The 18,809-nt window shown below is 50.1% G+C and overlaps 1 protein-coding gene across 1 annotated transcript in view; it reads right to left on the reverse strand.

The window, feature by feature from the left end:
• Positions 1–18,809, reverse strand: part of LOC130196675 (protein NLRC5-like) — a 1,158,129-nt gene that overhangs the window by 884,342 nt on the left and 254,978 nt on the right. Inside the window, 1 exon segment of the mRNA XM_056418994.1 lies at positions 15,003–15,176. Coding sequence (XP_056274969.1) covers positions 15,003–15,176 — 174 coding nt within the window.

The following is an 18,809-nucleotide window of genomic DNA, read 5'->3' on the forward strand; positions in this document are numbered from 1 at the left end:
CAACCCAAGAGCAGTGGTCCTCAAACTAAGGCCCGCGGGCCGGATACGGCCGCCTCCACATTTGGCCCGGCCCTCTGAACCAGAGAGGCCGTATGATTTTTTTTTCAGTCTGGCCACGCAAATCCTAGACTAGCCCCTGTTAAATAGAACAGAATAAGAATTCTCTCTCTCTCTCTCTCTCTCTCTCTCTCTCTTTTCTCTCTCTTCTCTCTCTCCCTCTCTCTCTCTCTCTCTCTCCTCTCTCTCTTTTCTCTCTCTTCTCTCTCTCCCTTTCTCTATTCTCTAAACATAACTAACGCAAGTTACGTATGTAACTATGGTTCTATGAATCCTGGATGACCGCCAGAGGCGGTGCTTAGCACTGGATTTCTTCCATCTCGAGCATACGCAGGTCGAGTCTTAATGACAACAAAGTCACATGTGACCTCGGATGACCCGCCCACTGGGTATAAGTTCCGGTGTCATCCCGTGATCAGTCCTACGGAGTCTTCTCGCGAACTCACGAGATTCCGAGTGACCAAGAACTCTGGCGGTCATCCAGGATTCATAGAACCATAGTTACATACGTAACTTGCGTTCTATTTCATCCTTCCTGACCGCCAGAGGCGGTGCTTAGCACTGGATGACTTGTACCAACAGAGTCACGAGGAAACCCAGGGAGCCTACCGTGTATGGATCAGGCAGAGGACTCTGGACGAAGAACCACCCCCAGTGGGTGAGGGGTGGCAACATTCACCCTGTAGAACCTGGTGAATGTGCTTGGTGACGCCAGGAGGCTGCGGCACATATATCCTCCACTGGGACCCCTCAGGGTTGCCCATGATGTGGAAACACTCCTGGTAGAATGGCCCCTTGTGCCGCATGGCAGGGCACGGCCCTTGCTCTGTATGCACAGGCAATGGCCTCCACAATCCAGTGGGATAGGCGCTGTTTTGAAAGGGCCAACCCCTCCTAGGCCCGCCATAGCAGATGAAGAGCTGCTCCGATTGTCGTATGCCTGTGGTAGCTTCGACATAGGCTCTGAGGGCCCGTACTGGGCACAGGAGCTTTGACCGCTCCTCTCCCGATGGGGGGTCGAACTGTGCCAGCCGGAGAGGCTGGTTGACATATGAGCGTGTCAGCACCTTAGGGAGAAACGCTGCATTGGGCCATAGTGTAACACCTGAGCCATCCGAGTTCCACCTGAGACAGGATTCACTCACCGATAGGGCGTGCAGCTCGCCTACTCTCTTTGCTGAAGTGATGGCAAGGAGAAAAACGGTCTTTGCTGACAGCCATCTTAGCTCTGACCCTGACATGGGTTCGAAAGGAGGCGAGCATAGTGTGTCCAGTACCATGGGCAGGTCCCATGGGGCTCCCCTTAAGAAGAGGGAGACCAACCTATGGCTCCCTACCGTGCCCTTGTTAGTCCCGGCGTGCTGTGCTGAGATAGCAGCTACGTATACCCTCAGGGTAGAGGGAGACCGGCCCCTATCCAGGAGGGACTGTAGAAACTCTAATATAACCGGCACGGGGCACTGCACCGGGTCGGTGTTGCGGCCCACGCACCAGTCAGAGAACAGCCTCCATCTACACTCGTACTGTAGACGGGTAGATGGTGCTCTGGCATTCCGAATAGTCCCCTTGACTGGGTCTGTGCAGCTGCTCAGCAGCTGGTCGGACCCTGCAGTGGCCAGGCCCATAGCTGCAGGCGGCTGGGGTTGGGGTGCCAGATCTGGCCTCCTAGCTGCGAAAGGAGATCCCTCCTGTCCGGGAGGCACCATGGCGTCCCGGAGCAGAGTCTGTACAGTAGGGGGAACCAAGTCCTGGCTGGCCATCGTGGGGCCACCAGTAGGAGACTGTGGCCCTGTTGAAGTACCCTGAGAAGTGTTGGCAAGATCAGGGGAATTGGGGGGAAAGCATAAAGAAGGCCCCCCGGCCATGTGTGCGCCAGGGCATCTTGCCCCAGAGGGCTGGTCCTCTCCCTCAGGGAGAACCAGTGGGAGCAGTGGGTTGACGTCTCTGAGGCAAAGAGATCTACCCTCGCCCTGCCGAAGAGACCCCAGATGCTCTGCACCACTTCTGGGTGGAGCCGCCACTCCCCTGGTGGGGGTCTGTGGGGGGAGAGGGACTCTGCAACCTGGAATATACATCGCCCGAAGGCTGGTCAGGCGAGGGGCTGCCCATGTCAGAAGGGCGCAAGCCGCGTGTAGCAGCTTTGCCGACCTGGTGCCACCCTGATGGTTTATGTGGAAAACGGTCGGGGTGTTGTCCGACCGAACGAGTACGTGTTTCCCAGCCAGGAATGGCAGGAACTGCTTGAGTGCTAGGTGCACAGCCCGCAGCTCCAGGACATTGATATGCTCGGTGTGGTCCTGAGCGGACCACTGCCCCTGAGCAGTCCTGTTCTGCCACACTGCGCCCCACCCTGAGAGGGAGGCGTCTGTTGTGACGACCTCCCGCCAGGACGGGACCATACCCATGGGGACACCCCCCGACAGGTACGCCCTCTCCCTCCATGGTGATAGGGCTCGAAGGCACTGATGTGATACCTCTACTCTCCTGTGCCTGTGGCATGTGACCTCCAAATGGAGGCTGTTCAGCCATCTCTGCAGAGGGCGCAGTGATAGCAAGCCCAAGGGAATGACAGCTGAGGCGGCTGTCAATTTGCCCACCAGGCGAAGGAAGAGAATGTAGGGCAACCGCCTGCCCCCTCGGAAGAGGGGCAGGTTGCGGAGGATGTCGTCGACACGCCGGCGTGACGGACGGGCTCTCATAGCGGCTGAGCCCAGAGCTATACCGATGAAGGTTATGCTCTGGGACGGGCGCAGAGAGCATTTCTGCATGTTCACCCTGAGGCCCAATAGGGCCACATGGGAGAGAAGGCGGGTGGTGTCTTGTGCAGCCTGAGGCTGGGATGGTGCACAGATCAGCCAATCGTCCAAATACGGCATTACCTTCATGACCTGCAACTGTAGAGGGGTAAGGGAACTTCACCCTTATGACACAAAAAATACATGCAATGTATTCCGCCATACAGGAAAGTAACCACAATGACATTGTATCTGCAGACATCATACATTCGACGGGGAGGAATGGGTTACTTTGTGTCAATTGGCGTAACACATTGAAAAATCACTAGATGGCGGTCTTGATTCATTTATTGAATTGCTGAGACTGTTAGTGACCATTAGACTGTTGTTGGGAATTTATTATTTATTTATTTATTTTTTGGTCATTTTTGAAAAAACTTGATTTAGTATATAACAGGAGACACTCTTCAAGGATTAGTTGGTTTTAGCTAGCTAGCATGCTGCTAACGGAAGTTAGCTTTCTGAAGGGTCTATAGACTTGTGCTTAGAGTATGTTGTTCAGGGCATCCATGACCATCTGGCGTTCTAATTTCAAGCATTTTGGAGCTTGTTGAAAAATCGCTAATTAGCCACATGCTACTATCATGGCGGGGTCAATTGGCATACACGGTTATGAGCCGGCCGAGTATGTGAAATGACCCTAACATGGGTCATTTGACATACACTTTTATGAGCCGGCCGAGTATGTGAAATGACCCTAACATGGGTCATTTGACATACACTTGTATGGGCCGGCCGAGTATGTGAAATGACACTGGTTATTTTAAGGGGATTTCACCTGTTTTGTACCCAGAAAAGGTGGCCAAAACCTGGGTACATGCATGCTAAAGTGACCATGGTCCTCCCACACAGAGATCAGTTGGAGTTAGTAGTTCAGGGCATCAACTGACACTGATTATTTTAAGGGGATTTCTCCTGTTTTGTACCCAGAAAAGGTGCCCAAAACCTGGGTACATGCATGCTAAAGTGACCATGGTCCTCCCACACAAAGTATCAGTTGGTGTTAGTAGTTCAGGGCATCAACTGACACTGATTATTTTAAGGGGATTTCACCTGTTTTGTACCCAGAAAAGGTGGCCAAAACCTGGGTACTTGCATGCTAAAGTGACCATGGTCCTCCCACACAGAGATCAGTTGGAGTTAGTAGTTCAGGGCATCAACTGACACTGATTATTTTAAGAGGATTTCACCTGTTTTGTACCCAGAAAAGGTGCCCAAAACCTGGGTACTTGCATGCTAAAGTGACCATGGTCCTCCCACACAGAGATCAGTTGGAGTTAGTAGTTCAGGGCATCAACTGACACTGGTTATTTTAAGGTGATTTCTCCTGTTTTGTACCCAGAAAAGGTGCCCAAAACCTGGGTACATGCATGCTAAAGTGACCATCTTCCACCCATACAAAGGACTCTATACTTGGGTAATTGTTGGTCAAATCCCCCTCTCAAAGATCCAGGAGCATTGGGGGACAGTGAGGGTCACCATGCATACATCACATCATAGGCCGGACCACCAGGAGTGACTATACTGGGGTACATGTTGGTCACCTGCTGGGCATTCCCTGAAAGGGAATGTACCAGGTAGGATTGGGGGACAGTGAGGGTCACCATGCATACATCACATCATAGGCCGGACCACCAGGAGTGACTATACTGGGGTACATGTTGGTCAAATACCCCTCTCAAAGACCCAGGAGGATTGGGGGACAGTGAGGGTCACCATGCAGACATCACATCATAGGCCGGACCACCAGGAGTGACTATACTGGGGTACATGTTGGTCAAATACCCCTCTCAAAGATCCAGGAGGATTGGGGGACAGTGACGGTCACCGGGGGGACAAAAGGCAAAATTTCATTCTTCTGTGGGGCCTCTGGAGCTTACTCCATGACCTTGCTCACCATCCGACCCCGTGCACCCACACTTAAGCACCCATCCCTGAGTTAAAACCCCTCTGTCAATTTTTTTAAATTTCAGGCCCCTGGTGGTAAACATGTAAAGAGGCATACACATACAGTGTAACAAGGCATACATACAAAAATATTTTCAGGCCCCTGGTGGTATACACGTAAAGAGGCATACACATACAGTGTCACAAGGCATTCACCTCGAGGGTTATAAGACCAGGGGCCCGAAATTTTAAAATTTCTCCCAGAGGGGTTTTAACTCAGGGCAGTGCTTAAGTGTGGGTGCACGGGGTCGGAGGGTGAGCAAGGTCAGGGAGTAAGCTCCAGAGGCCCCACAGACCAATTGCATTTTGCCTTTTGTCCCCCCGGTGACAGTCAATGTCCCCCAATCCTCCTGGTCATGTATCCCAGTGACCCTCACTTGTCCCCCAATCCTCCTGGATCTTTGAGAGGGGTATTTGACTAACATGTACCCACGTATTGTCACTCCTGGTGGTCCGGCCTTGTATGTGATGTCTGCCTGGTGACCTTCACTGTCCCCCAATCCTCCTGTCTGCCTGGTGACCTTCACTGTACTCCGATCCTCCAGGATCTTTGAGAGGGGGATTTGACTAACATGTACCCCAGTATAGTCACTCCTGGTGGTCCGGCCTTGTATGTGGTGTCTGCCTGGTGACCTTGACTGTCCCCCAATCCTCCTGTCTACCCGGTGACCCTCACTGTACTCCGATCCTCCTGGATCTTTGAGAGGGGGATTTGACTAACATGTACCCCAGTATAGTCACTCCTGGTGGTCCGGCCTTGTATGTGATGTATGCCTGGTGACCTTGACTGTCCCCCAATCCTCCTGTCTGCCCGGTGACCCTCACTGTACTCCGATCCTCCTGGATCTTTGAGAGGGGGATTTGACTAACATGTACCCCAGTATAGTCACTCCTGGTGGTCCGGCCTTGTATGTGATGTATGCCTGGTGACCTTGACTGTCCCCCAATCCTCCTGTCTGCCCGGTGACCCTCACTGTACTCCGATCCTCCTGGATCTTTGAGAGGGCGATTTGACTAACATGTACCCCAGTATAGTCACTCACTCCTGGTGGTCCGGCCTATGATGTGATGTATGCCTGGTGACCTTGACTGTCCCCCAATCCTCCTGTCTGCCTGGTGACCTTCACTGTACTCCGATCTTCCAGGATCTTAGAGAGGGTGTTTTGACTAACATGTACCCAGAAAATGTTCCCAAAACCTGGGTACTCGCATGCTAAAGTCACCATGGTCCTCCCAGTAGTTCAGGGCATCCATGGGAGTCTGGCGTTTCATTTTCAAGCAGTTTGGACGTTTTTTTTTAAATATACCAGAAGTACCTCTTATAAAGGGTCTAGAGCTTAGTGCTTTTAGTATGTTCATCACGCCATCCAGGCCTATCTGGCGTTCTAATTTCAAGCATTTTGGAGCATGTTGAAAAATCGCTATAGCCACATGCTAACCATTAGCCAAGCCTTCTAAAGCATTTTTTGAAGTGAATATTGAGAATAAAAATACAGGGTCAAGGACCATGGGTTCAGACATCCCTCACTGATGTGCCCCTAGGAGATGGGCCCTTGATCCTGGCTACTTTTCTTGCAAATTGACCATCTTCCTACCTAAGTAGAGCAGAAGTTAGGGTAACTTGGCAGACACGGCCGGCCCATACAGATGTAGTCGAAATGACACAGTTTAATGACATGGGTCATTTGACATACACTTTATAGGCCGGGAATGTATGCTGAATGACCCGATGCCCTCTGGTGGCGAAAAACTGTCATGGGCGGATTGGACTACATTTAATACATTTTTTAATAAATCATAACTCTGCGATCGAAGGTCAGAACTGAAATCTTTTTTCTCCAGAGGTCAAGTGGGAAGGGGCACTGTGAGCCTGAGGTGTGTTTCGATTTTTAGCACCCTCAAAAAGGCTCCAAAATTCAGGCCAAAGTTTTTGACCGCCGGACACGCGAAACGTATGCCTCCTGACCCCAGGTTCCTCAAGGCTGGAAAGGGCAGCCGCAACACATCTTGTGAACACATGTGGGGAAAGGGAGAGTCCGAATGGAAGCACCCTGAACTGAAAACAACGGCCTTGAAAGGCGAAACGAAGGAACTGTCTGTGATGAGGCACAATGGGGACATGAAAATAGGCATCCTTCAAGTCGACCGACGTGAACCAGTCCCCTCTGGAGATGGTACGAAGGACGTCTGCCGTGCTGAGCATGTGGAATGGCAAGACCTTCAGGAACTTGTTGAGTCCCCTCAGATCTAGGATTGGGCGGACTCCGCCCTCTTTCTTCCTTATGAGGAAGTAGGTTGAATAAAAAAAACCTGGGCTGTAACAGGGGGTCCACCGCCTCGATTGCGCCTTTCGCCAGGAGTTTGGCAAGTTCCTGGCTCAAGGCTAAGGCTTTTGCCGGGTCGGCGATGGTAGTTACCCTGACCCGGCCGGAGGTTGGGGGCCAGCGTCGAAATTGGAGCTTGTAGCCCTGAGTTAGGGTGGACACCACCCATGGGTCTGGGGCATGAGCTGCCCAGTAGCGGATCTGCTGCTGGGAGAAAAAACCAACGGCCGGCCTGGAGACTTCATCTCCTGCCCCCCCTGCCTCTAGTGGTTGTGGGGGGGCGGCTGTTAATCCCCGGGTTTGGAAACCGTCCGGGGAGTCTGCCGGAAACCTCACGTTGTGAGTGGGTTGGCCTCTCAGCGGAGTGTTGAGGCCTGCGCTGACTATTAAGGCGAGCGCGGGGCTGCAAATGGTCTCTGGGGGCCGGCGTGGGGTCCCTGGACGCCCGTCGGGGTGGAGGCATGGCACGGCGAAGATCAGCGAACTGCTGCCTGGTCTGACTGGCTTGCACAGTTCGCTGAAGCGCCTGTAGCACGGCCGAGCCGAACATCTCCCCGGGTTCGACTGGGACAGCGCGGAGGGCTACAGGTCTCCGACAGGTGTGACTGTAACAGCCAAACCTGGCGGCGGGTCTGTACCAGGGTGGACATCAGGCGCCCGAGCTCCCTTGACATGAGGCCAAACGCCTGCAGTGACGCATCACTGAGGCTGATAGAGGAGGCGTCGGGAGTATCCTGCTGTAGAGACGCCGAGAGGGCAAGCATGAGATGGGAGAGGGAGTTACGTCTGGCCCATGCGGGCTGCCGTGTTGTAGGCCTGGGAAAGCAGTTCGTCCGTGGCCCGACACTGGGGCCGAGGGCACCTGGCCTCCGGTCTTAGAGTCTCCTCCGGGGAAACTATGAGGGACGCAATAGTTGGCTCAATGGCTGGCATGCGCTCAAGACCATACTTGGCCGCATCCTGCATGGACGCCAGGGTTCGTCCCTCGGTCGAAGGCCGGGAATGAGCACGGGTGTCTCTCCAGCATGCGTGTAACTCCCTCAGGTAATCTTCAGAGGGAGGGACAGAGAGGGTGGCGGGGACGGAAGTGCGCCTGAAGAACGCACTAACCTGTGGGGTTTTGGGCTGCTGTATATCTAGCTGAAGGCGTGCCAGAGCCATGCGCATGACAGACCCGATGGAGCTCTCCTCTCCACCCTCTGACTGACTCTGGACTGAGAGGTGGGAACCCGACCTGGAAGCCTGGGTGCCTCGCCCGTCACTGTACTCTGAAGAGGTTGGCGGATGCCGTCACCAAGATAACGTCCTCCTCTGAGAACTGCTCGGCCGCGGGTGGATCTGATGTTTCAGTTTCCACCACACTCGGGTGGAGGGCCCGGAGAAGGGACTTCATCTGCGCCAGCTCCGCAGCCATCAGCTCTACGCTAGAAGCTAGCGTGGCGGTCTTAGCCCTCTAGGGGGAAGCGCCCGCAGAGACCGAAAGCCGGCGCTTGTAATGGCTCGGTTGGGATGGGCCTGGCTGGCTTGACGGAGAGAGGTCAAGCCTGCCGCTCAGGTGTTCCAAGTCTGCCAGTCTTGCGGCCCTTACCGCGTATGGCATAATGCCACAGTTCATGCACGCATTTTCTGAGAGGCCCTCCCTCAGGTGCTCGAGGCCAAGGCAAGAGGGGCAAAGGTCATGGCCATCCTCGAGCTGGAGAGGGGTCATGCAGGTCCTACAGTCAGCAGGGCTAAATTCAGCCATGGCTCTGGAGGGACCCTGTCTTCCGCTACTGTGGCCCGGGCCACGCTGAACGGGTCGAAGACAGTCCGTCTAGTGAGGGTAGAGCGCGGACGCTGGCCTCACCAGCACGGTCGCTGTAGCGGCTGGGGGTCGCAACAGTAGTACTCCGCTACTGTGGCCCAGGTCCTGTAGGACAGGACGGAGACAGCCCGTCTAGAGTGCGGACGCTGACCTCACCAGTACGGTCGCTTTAGCTGCTGGGGGTCGCAACAGTAGTACTTCGCTACTGTGGCCCAGTTCCTGTAGGACAGGACGGAGACAGCCCGTCTAGCGAGGGTAGAGCGCGGACGCTGGCCTCGCTAGTACGGTAGCTGTAGCAGCTAGGGTCGCAGCAGTAGCACTCCGCTACTGTGGCCCAGGTCCTGTGGAGCAGGACGGAGACAGTCCGTCTAGTGAAGTGAGGGTGTCCCAAAAACACCGCTGTCCTCACTAGCACGGTAGCTGTGGCTGCTGGGGGTCGCAACAGTAGCACTCTGCTACTGTGACCCGGGTCCTGTAGGACCGGAGGCAGCTGTTGGATTTAGCGTGGCTTCCGTTAGCCCGAGTTGCCTACTTAGGCACTCTGCTAACTCTGCCCGGCGGCGATGCCACCGGCGTCAGCGCGCACGCTATCCAAGTCGCTACAGAGAGCTGGTCACGCCCGCGTCGCAGCCTGCGACGCCGAGCGGAGACACTCCCGTTAGCACACGGTTTAGCAACGGCGAGTGATAATAATTGGAACGCTCTCACCCGATTGACGCTTCGCGATCGAGGTCCTGGTGAGAAAATGAAGGTAGACCTGCTGCGTTCTCCGGCCTGACTCGATAGTCAGCCGTAGGAACACGCGCCGTCTCCCCCCCCCCGGGGGGAAGCTTGTCGCAGCCTCTGGAGGGCGAGGGATCGCAACTCCAACCAGTTGGTCGCGAGGCTTCACGCGACGAGCTTTAGACAAACCTCTGTATAATTTCAGCTTTTAGCTGATACTATTTTAGAGATTCCGTTAGCCTGCGTTTGCGAGAAGATGAAAAAGGACTGATCTCGGGATGACACCGGAACTTATACCCAGTGGGCGGGTCATCCGAGGTCACATGTGACTTTGTTGTCATTAAGACTCGACCTGCGTATGCTCGAGACGGAAGAAATCCAGTGCTAAGCATCGCCTCTGGCGGTCAGGAAGGATGAAATACAACGTCAGTAAACAGCTGGATGAGGCTTTGAAATCACGGAGTTTTTGTTTGTTTATTTTTTTAGGAAACGTCGGACCAGTTGTGACGTCATGTTTTCAGCAGCGTAATGTTGTGGTTGATTTATCACAAAACAACGTCAGGGGACAAACACCGTCAGGACCTGTGTGTCTGGTGCTGCGCGTCAGAGGAGAAGGAGGTGCAGCCGTTCGGTGGCGCGAGGAGCACTGCGCGGAGGAGGAAGTGGAGGAGGAGGAGGAGGGCGCGGGGGGGGGGGGGGGGGCTCGTGAGCGCCGCGGAGCGGGTCTAGGCGAAGTTCTCACAAGAACTCAATGCCCCGTCGGATATTAAAACACATTTGGGGGGACTTGATGACAGAAAGAGTAACTTTTATTATTAAATACGGATGAATAAGAAAAATGTGTCTCCAGCAAAAAGGACTCTTTACTCATCCAGGGCAAAGGGGAGGAGCTTGAGCACCACGAGGGCTCTACCTGTGCACGTGCCTCATGGTACATATAGTATACTCATCAATACTCTCTGTGTCTCTCTCAGTTACATTCTGTAGGTGAAGGACAGGGGGCCCCTGACCCTGTGGCCCCTGACCCTTTGGCCCCTGACCCTGTGGCCCCTGACCCTGTGGCCCTGACCCTTTGGCCCCTGACCATGTGGCCCCTGACCATGTGGCCCCTGACCATGTGGCCCCTGTGGCCCCTGACCCTGTGGCCCCTGGCTCTGTCCCATAGGCCTGTTCAGTAATCCATCAGCAGCATGAAGCCAGACAAGTGTCATGATTGTATATCAGGTATAATTAAAATCCTTGAGGTCCAGTTAGAGAGAGTTTCCTCACTAAAGGTCAGAACATCAATGTCAGATATGCGCTCTATGATTTTGTGCCATATGCATTGAAGTAGCCAACAGTTGTATTAACGTGTGTATGTAGTAAACAACTGACTGTCAAGATAAAGTGTCACACCGCGGGGAGGTTTGTCTTGTCTTGGGTTTCTGTCTCGTAACTTCCTGTTTTATTTTGAAGGCTAACTCCCCCTCTCGTTTCAGGTCACTTGCTCTTCCTCATGTGGTCCCCCCTGACCCCTGATGGTCTCCACCTGACCCCTGACCCCTGACGGTCTCCACCTGACCCCTGATGGTCTCCCCTGACCCCTGACCCCTGACGGTCTCCACCTGTTCCCCAGGACCCTCATGTGCTCATAGTCTGCGTCTCCCCTTTGTCTGGGGCCAAAGTGTTTGGCCCTTGGCCCTCAGCCCTTTGCCACAGCCAGAGTCACGGTTTCCCTGAGTATCTTCACTCCATGTGAGTTGTTTTCTGTTTCCTCCTTGAGAGAGACTTTTCCTTTGTAAACTTTCTAGTTTAGCTTAGCTTTGTTTTATTTGTCAGCCGTTTTGCTGTCCTCCCGTTTGGAGAGACTTTGTGTTTTAGATTAGCCCGAGTATATTTAGTGAGCTCTTTTCCAGAGCCCTTTTATTTGTCTCTCCTCAAAGAGGTTCGGATTTCAATAAAGTGGGCTTATACGTTCTCTCCTCTGCATCTGAGTCCTCATTTTAGTCCAGGCCGGACATAAAGTAAGAGAACTAAATATAATAACATCTACAACATATTTATTATATATTTATTTATTTATTATAGATTTCAAACTGAACTGGATTAATTATGAATAATAAATACTCTAATAATACATACATTATCTTCTCTTATTTAAAGTAAAATAAAGGCCGGATTTAAAACAAATCTTTTGAAAAATGTGATTTAAAATAAAGGACTTCATTTTACAATAAAATATTGAACTGAATTGTCCTGCAGCTTTAAATTCAGTTTCTTCAGGCGTCAAAAGATGTCAATCAAAAGAGCCAAGATTAGGGATGAGAATTGATAAGATTTTAACGATTCCGATGCCTTATCGATTCCTGCTTATCGATTCGATTCCTTATCGATTCTTTTATCGATTCTTATTGGGCAAGGGGTGAAAAAAAGAGCACAAACGGGTTTATTTACATTAATATTCTTTTCTATAATTTTCTAAAATGCTGCACACACCATATACAGTATGTATACATACACATTTAAAAAAAATTAAATAACCAAAAATATTTATACATATTCCTCTTGAACTTAAAATAAAACTTACATAACTGAAATAAAATGTATTCTGTTTAATTTAAACATGTTCCTAGAAATTACTATCCAAACGTGAAGTGATCAATAATGGGAGACCAATGCCGGAGCTCAAATGTCTGCTTCAAACGAAGGGACAGAAGATAACTTGATCGACTACACACAATAAAGGCAAATTGCTTCACACAGTGAGTGGTTGTGATCACTTTTGAGGAGTTTACCTTGGACCAGTGGTCCCCAAACTACGGCCTGCCTCCCCATGTGGACCGGCCCCCTGAACAAAACCAGAGACGTTCAGATTTATTATTTTTTCACCTGGCCCGCCGTTGAGATTACAGTGAGACGCGGAGAAAATGTGGAGTGGTGCTCTTCGCAATAAAACATCTTTGATGGGACGTGTCGCGTCTCGGCCAATCAGCGTTCAGATGTCCACAGCGTTTGGGAAGTTAGGTTAGCTTGAACGTTAGTCCGCTACATCTGCTGCTGTCACGCTGCACGGTGTAGCGAAACTAACAAAGTACCGTACGTTAAAAACGATGTGATTTAGCATATTTTTAGTATCGACACTTCATCAAAAGAGCAATCAGAGCGCACGCGCTGCTCCGCTTTGTTAAGCGCTGTCTGCACGCGCAGCGCACACAGCAAGTGGCGTGCGCAGCGCTCAGCCGTAATGCGCGCACACAGGTGAGCACACTCTCACCTCACACCAGCACTTTTTGTCGTGTGAAATAGAGCCAAACTTTAGAACGCCTCTGCCTCGTTGCCATGTTTGCTGCAGTCTGAAGAAGAAACTAAAAAAGTTTGCGCATGCGCAACGCCACAGAGGCCCGTTAGCAGAACCGTTCAAGAATTTGGCTGATGATCCCAAACAATCGGTTCACTGGGAACCGGTTCTAAAACAGAACCGGTTCTCGATTCCCATCCATAGCCAAGATATTATATTTGTGTTCTCTGAAAGGAGAAATGTGTGTGCAGGGACTCCATCTGGTTATGAAACCATTTGTTTCAGCTCATTTCTCTCTGTTCACATCAGTGATCATCAGTTAATTCATGTTACATTAAGATCATATTGGGCTCTTATCTTTATTCATAATTCAGTGAACCCACCTCAGAGTCTCCAGTCTACAACGTGGACTCTCCAGAAAACCAGTCAGCAGCTTCACTCCTGAATCCTGCAGGTGGTTGTCTCTCAGATCCAGTTCTCTGAGACTGGAGGGGTTTGACTTCAGAGCTGATCCCAGAGAAGAACAGCCTTCCTCTGAGATCCAACAGTCTGACAGTCTGTAAACACACAAAACAACACACAGAGTTTATTATATCAATACACAATGAATCATGATTGACATCACGAACACGAGTGGCTTTCACTTTGGTTTCATCTTCTTCTGTAAACAGACATTTAGTTAAAATCCCGTCAGTGAAAGAAGAAGAAAAGATGACAGAAACAATCTGTTCATCATCCAATCAGATGAGTTCATGTTTTAATGTGAACTCCACTTCACAAGGTTTCCTGCAGCTGGTAGCAGACGTGTAGAAGCAGCTTACGGCCGGAGGATTCATGACTTCAGAGAGAAGATGAACCTGATCACAAGGATCACAACAAGTTTCATTTCAACACTTATTTCATTTAAATGGATAAATGTTTGGTTCTTTATGTGTGAATAAATAACTCTTTTATGAGGAACATTGACTCACTCAAGTATAGTATATATATATATATATATATATACATATATATATTAATAAAGTATGGTACATATAGTATACTCATCAATACTCTTTGTGTCTCTCAAATTCTGTAGGTGAAGGACAGGGGGCCCCTGATCCTTTGGCTCCTGACCTTTTGACCTCTCACCCTTTATGCCCCTGACCCTTTAGCCCCCAACCATCTGGCCCCTGATCCTTGGCCCCTGACCCTGTGGCCCCTGACCCTGTGGCCCCTGACCCTGTGGCCCCTGACCCTGTGGCCCCTGACCCTTTGGTCCCCTGACCCTTGGCCCTGACCCTTTATCTGGCCCCTGACCCTTTGGCCCCTGACCCTGTGGCCCCTGACCCTTTGGTCCCCTGACCCTTTGGCCCCTGACCCTTTGGGCCCTGGCTCTGTGGCCCCTGGCTCTGTCCCATAGGCCTGTTCAGTAATCCATCAGCAGCATGAAGCCAGACAAGTGTCATGATTGTATATCAGGTATAATTAAAATCCTTGAGGTCCAGTTAGAGAGTTTCCTCACTAAAGGTCAGAACATCAATGTCAGATATGCGCTCTATGATTTTGTGCCATATGCATTGAAGTAGCCAACAGTTGTATTAACGTGTGTATGTAGTAAACAACTGACTGTCAAGTTAAATAAAGAAAACTAAACTGAATAACATCGACAAAATATCTATTATTAATAATTTTCAATTGAACTGTATTAATTATGAATAATGCTCTAATATTACTGTAATAATAAAAACATTATCTTCTGTTATTTAAAGTAAAATAAAGGTCGGATTTAAAACAGATAGCTTTCGAAAAATGTGACTTCAAATAAAGGACTTCATTTTATAAAATATTGAACTGAATTGTCCTGCAGCTTTAAATTCAATTTCTTCAGGCGTCAAGCGATGTCAATCAAAAGAGCCAAGATATTATATTCTTGTTCTCTGAAAGGAGAAATGTGTGTGCAGGGACTCCATCTGGTTATGAAACCATTTGTTTCAGCTCATTTCTCTCTGTTCACATCAGTGATCATCAGTTAATTCATGTTACATTAAGATCATATTGGGCTCTGATCTTTATTCATAATTCAATGAACCCACCTCAGAGTCTCCAGGCTACAACGTGGACTCTCCAGAAAACCAGTCAGCAGCTTCACTCCTGAATCCTGCAGCTGGTTGATACTCAGATCCAGTTCTCTGAGACTGGAGGGGTTTGACTTCAGAGCTGATCCCAGAGAAGAACAGCCTTCCTCTGTGATCCCACAGCCTGACAGACTGTAAACACACAAAACAACACACAGAGTTTATTATATCAATACACAATGAATCATTATTGACATCATGAACACGAGTGGCTTTCACTTTGGTTTCATCTTCTTCTGTAAACAGACATTTAGTTAAAATCCGTCAGTGAAAGAAGAAGAAAAGATGACAGAAACAATCTGTTCATCATCCAATCAGATGAGTTCATGTTTTAATGTGAACTCCACTTCACAAGGTTTCCTGCAGCTGGTAGCAGACGTAGAAGCAGCTTACGGCCGGAGGATTCATGACTTCAGAGAGAAGATGAACCTGATCACAAGGATCACAACAAGTTTCATGTCAACACTTATTTCATTTAAATGGATAAATGTTTGGTTCTTTATGTGTGAATAAATAACTCTTTTCATGAGGAACATTGACTCACTCAAGTATATATATATATATATATATATATGTATATATACGAGTGATTCAGAATATGGGTTTATCAGCTCAACAAGACGGACTTTATTAATATATATATATATGTATATATATATATATATATATATATATTAATAAAGTATGGTACATATAGTATACTCATCAATACTCTTTGTGTCTCTCAAATTCTGTAGGTGAAGGACAGGGGGCCCCTGACCCTTTGGCTCCTGACCTTTTGACCTCTCACCCTTTATGCCCCTGACCCTTTAGCCCCCAACCATCTGGCCCCTGACCCTGTGGCCCCTGACCCTTTGGTCCCCTGACCCTTTGGCCCCTGACCCTGTGGCCCCTGGCTCTGTGGCCCCTGACCCTTTGTCCCCTGACCCTGTGGCCCCTGACCCTTTGTCCCCTGACCCTGTGGCCCCTGACCCTGTGGCCCCTGACCCTTTGTCCCCTGACCCTGTGGCCCCTGACCCTTTGTCCTGACCCTGACCTGGACCCTGTGGCCCTGACCATGTGGCCCCTGCTCTGTCCCATAGGCCTGTTCAGTAATCCACCAGCAGCATGAGGCCAGACAGTTGTCCATGTGGCTTGTAGAGGACATGCAACGAGGCAGCTGATGTGAAGTGGAACATGTCAACAGGAAATGAAACACTTGATGGATCAATAGAGCGTATTCACTCACGTGACCACAACAACCTTTGGCGGCCATGTTGGGGTCCCAGCATGCAGCATTGTTTTGCTTGTTTGTATGCCGCTCTTCCCTTAAATGACCATTATATCCTGAAGGAGACACGATTTCAGTTCAAAGCGGCGTGCCTTGTGATTATGGTTCTGTGCCTCACTGTTGGATGTGGGACTAATGATTCAGAATATGAGTTTATCAGCTCAACAAGAGGCTATTACTTCAACTTGTCATCTCCGGAGGTCCTTTGTGATTTACTGAGTGTTCATTGGTTTTCCCCGAAATGTTGACAGACAAACGGATTGACCAATCACGGTGAAGGTTTCGTGTGACGAGTTCTTTCGCGCGGCGTGTCCCGACACGTCGCCCTCCGTTCCTCTGTGTATCAGAGGAGACGGGAGGAGGAGCAGTAGGAAACCCGACTGATTCATCCACAGTTTAAACTGATTTCTGCTCCTTATTTTGGAGAAATGATTGTTTTAAAAATGGAAACAGTGTCAAACCGTACTGCTGCGGTAAAAAAAAAAAAAACTTGCGTTAATTGCGTTAAAATATTTTAGTGCGTTAACGCGGCCAAATTAATCGCATAGATTAACGCGTTAACACTGACAGCCCTAGTATATATATATATATATATATAATATTAATAAAGTATGGTACACAGGCACGTGCACAGACACTTTGGGGGCAGGTAAACAAACCCAAAAAGGGCACCCAATGCCAAAACAAATTTCTGACAGAGTTGAAGCATTAGCATCAATACACTGATGATGCTGTCCTCTGACTCTATGCTTTCCTCTGCAGATCAGACCGCTACATGCCCTTTATGAATAAAGATGAATTATTATATAGCAAACGATAAAGCAAGCATTCTGATTGGCTAATGGGTCTTCATATGCCAGCCACGTGATTTTATTTCCTCGCTAGTCTGATGTTTGATCCAGATGTTCTTTACGTTACTTTGAAACATGCAAGGCTGATAGACATCAACCCAAGAGCAGTGGTCTCAAACTATGTCCACAATGGATACGGCGTTCATTATTTGGCCCGGCTCTCTGAACCAGAGGCCGATGATTTTTTTTCAGTCTGGCCACAACTCTAGACTAGCCCTCGTTAAATAGAACAACAAGAATTCTCCTTTCTCTCTCTTTCTCTCTCCTCTCTTTCTCTTCTCCTCTCTCTTCTCTCTCTTTCTCTTCTCTCTCCTCTCTCTCTTCTCTCTCCTTCTATTCTCTAAACATAACTAACGCAAGTTACGTATGTAACTATGGTTCTATGAATCTCGGATGATCACAGAGGCGGTGCTTAGCACTGATTTCTTCCATTCGAGCATACGCACGTAGTCTTAATGACAACAAAGTCACATGTGACCTCGGATGACCCGCCCACTGCATAAGTTCCGTGTCATCCCGAGATCAAGCCCTACGGAGTCTTCTCAACTCACGAGAATCAGTGATCAGATTCCTGGCGGTTGGTCCAGGATTCATAGAACCATAGTTACATACGTAACTTGCGTTCTATTTCATCTTTTCCTGACCGGGCCAGAGTATGCTTGGCACTGGATGACTTGTACCAACAGAGTCACGAGGAAACCCAGAGCCTACCGTGGTATGGATCAGGCAGAGGGACTCTGGATCTAAGAACCAATTCTGTGGGTGAGGGTGGCAACATTCACCCTGTAGAACCTGTGAATGTGCTTTGGTGACGCAGGTCAGCGGCACATATCCTCCACTGGAGATTCCCCCAGGTTGCCCATGATGTGGAAACACTCCCGGTAGAATGGCCCCCTGTGTCAAGATGGCAGGGCACGGCCCCTGCTCTGTATGCACAGGCAATGGCCTCCACAATCCAGTGATAGGCGCTTGTTTGAAAGGGCCAAACCCCTCCTAGGCCCGCTTAGCAGATGAAGAGTTGCTCCGATTGTCGATGCCTGTGGTGCAGCTTCGCGACAGGCTCCTGAGGCTCCAGACTGCCAGGAGCTTTGACCGCCTCCTTCCGGCTGGGGGTCGAATTCGTGCCAGCCGGAGAGGTTGGCTGGACATATGAGCGTGTCAAGCACCTTAGGGAGAAACGCTGCGTTGGGGCCATAGTGGTAACACCTGAGCTATCCAGTTCCACCTTGGAGACAGATTCACTTCCACCGATAGGGGCGTGCAGCTCGCCTACCTCTTGCTGGAAGTGATGGCAAGGAGAAAACCACCTGTTGACAGCCATCTAGCTCTGACCCCGACATGGGTTCGGAAGTGAGGCGCAGCATAGCGTGTCCAGTACCATGTGCAGGTCCCAGGGGAGCCCTGGGGGTGTTTCGGAGGACGAGTCGGCTCTTAAGAAGAGGGAGACCAACCTATGGCCCCTTACCGCCCTTGTTAGTCCCGGCAAGGCAGCTGAGATAGCAGCACGTATACCAGGGTAGAGGGAGACCGGCCCTCATCCAGGAGGGATCAGAAACTTAAACCGGCACGGGCACTGCACCGGTCGGTGTTATGCCCACGCACCAGTCAGAGAACACCTCCACTCACACTCGCATTGCAGACGGC

The sequence above is a fragment of the Pseudoliparis swirei genome, chromosome 7 (genome assembly GCF_029220125.1).
Source record: "Pseudoliparis swirei isolate HS2019 ecotype Mariana Trench chromosome 7, NWPU_hadal_v1, whole genome shotgun sequence".
Classification (NCBI taxonomy): Eukaryota; Metazoa; Chordata; class Actinopteri; order Perciformes; family Liparidae; genus Pseudoliparis; species Pseudoliparis swirei.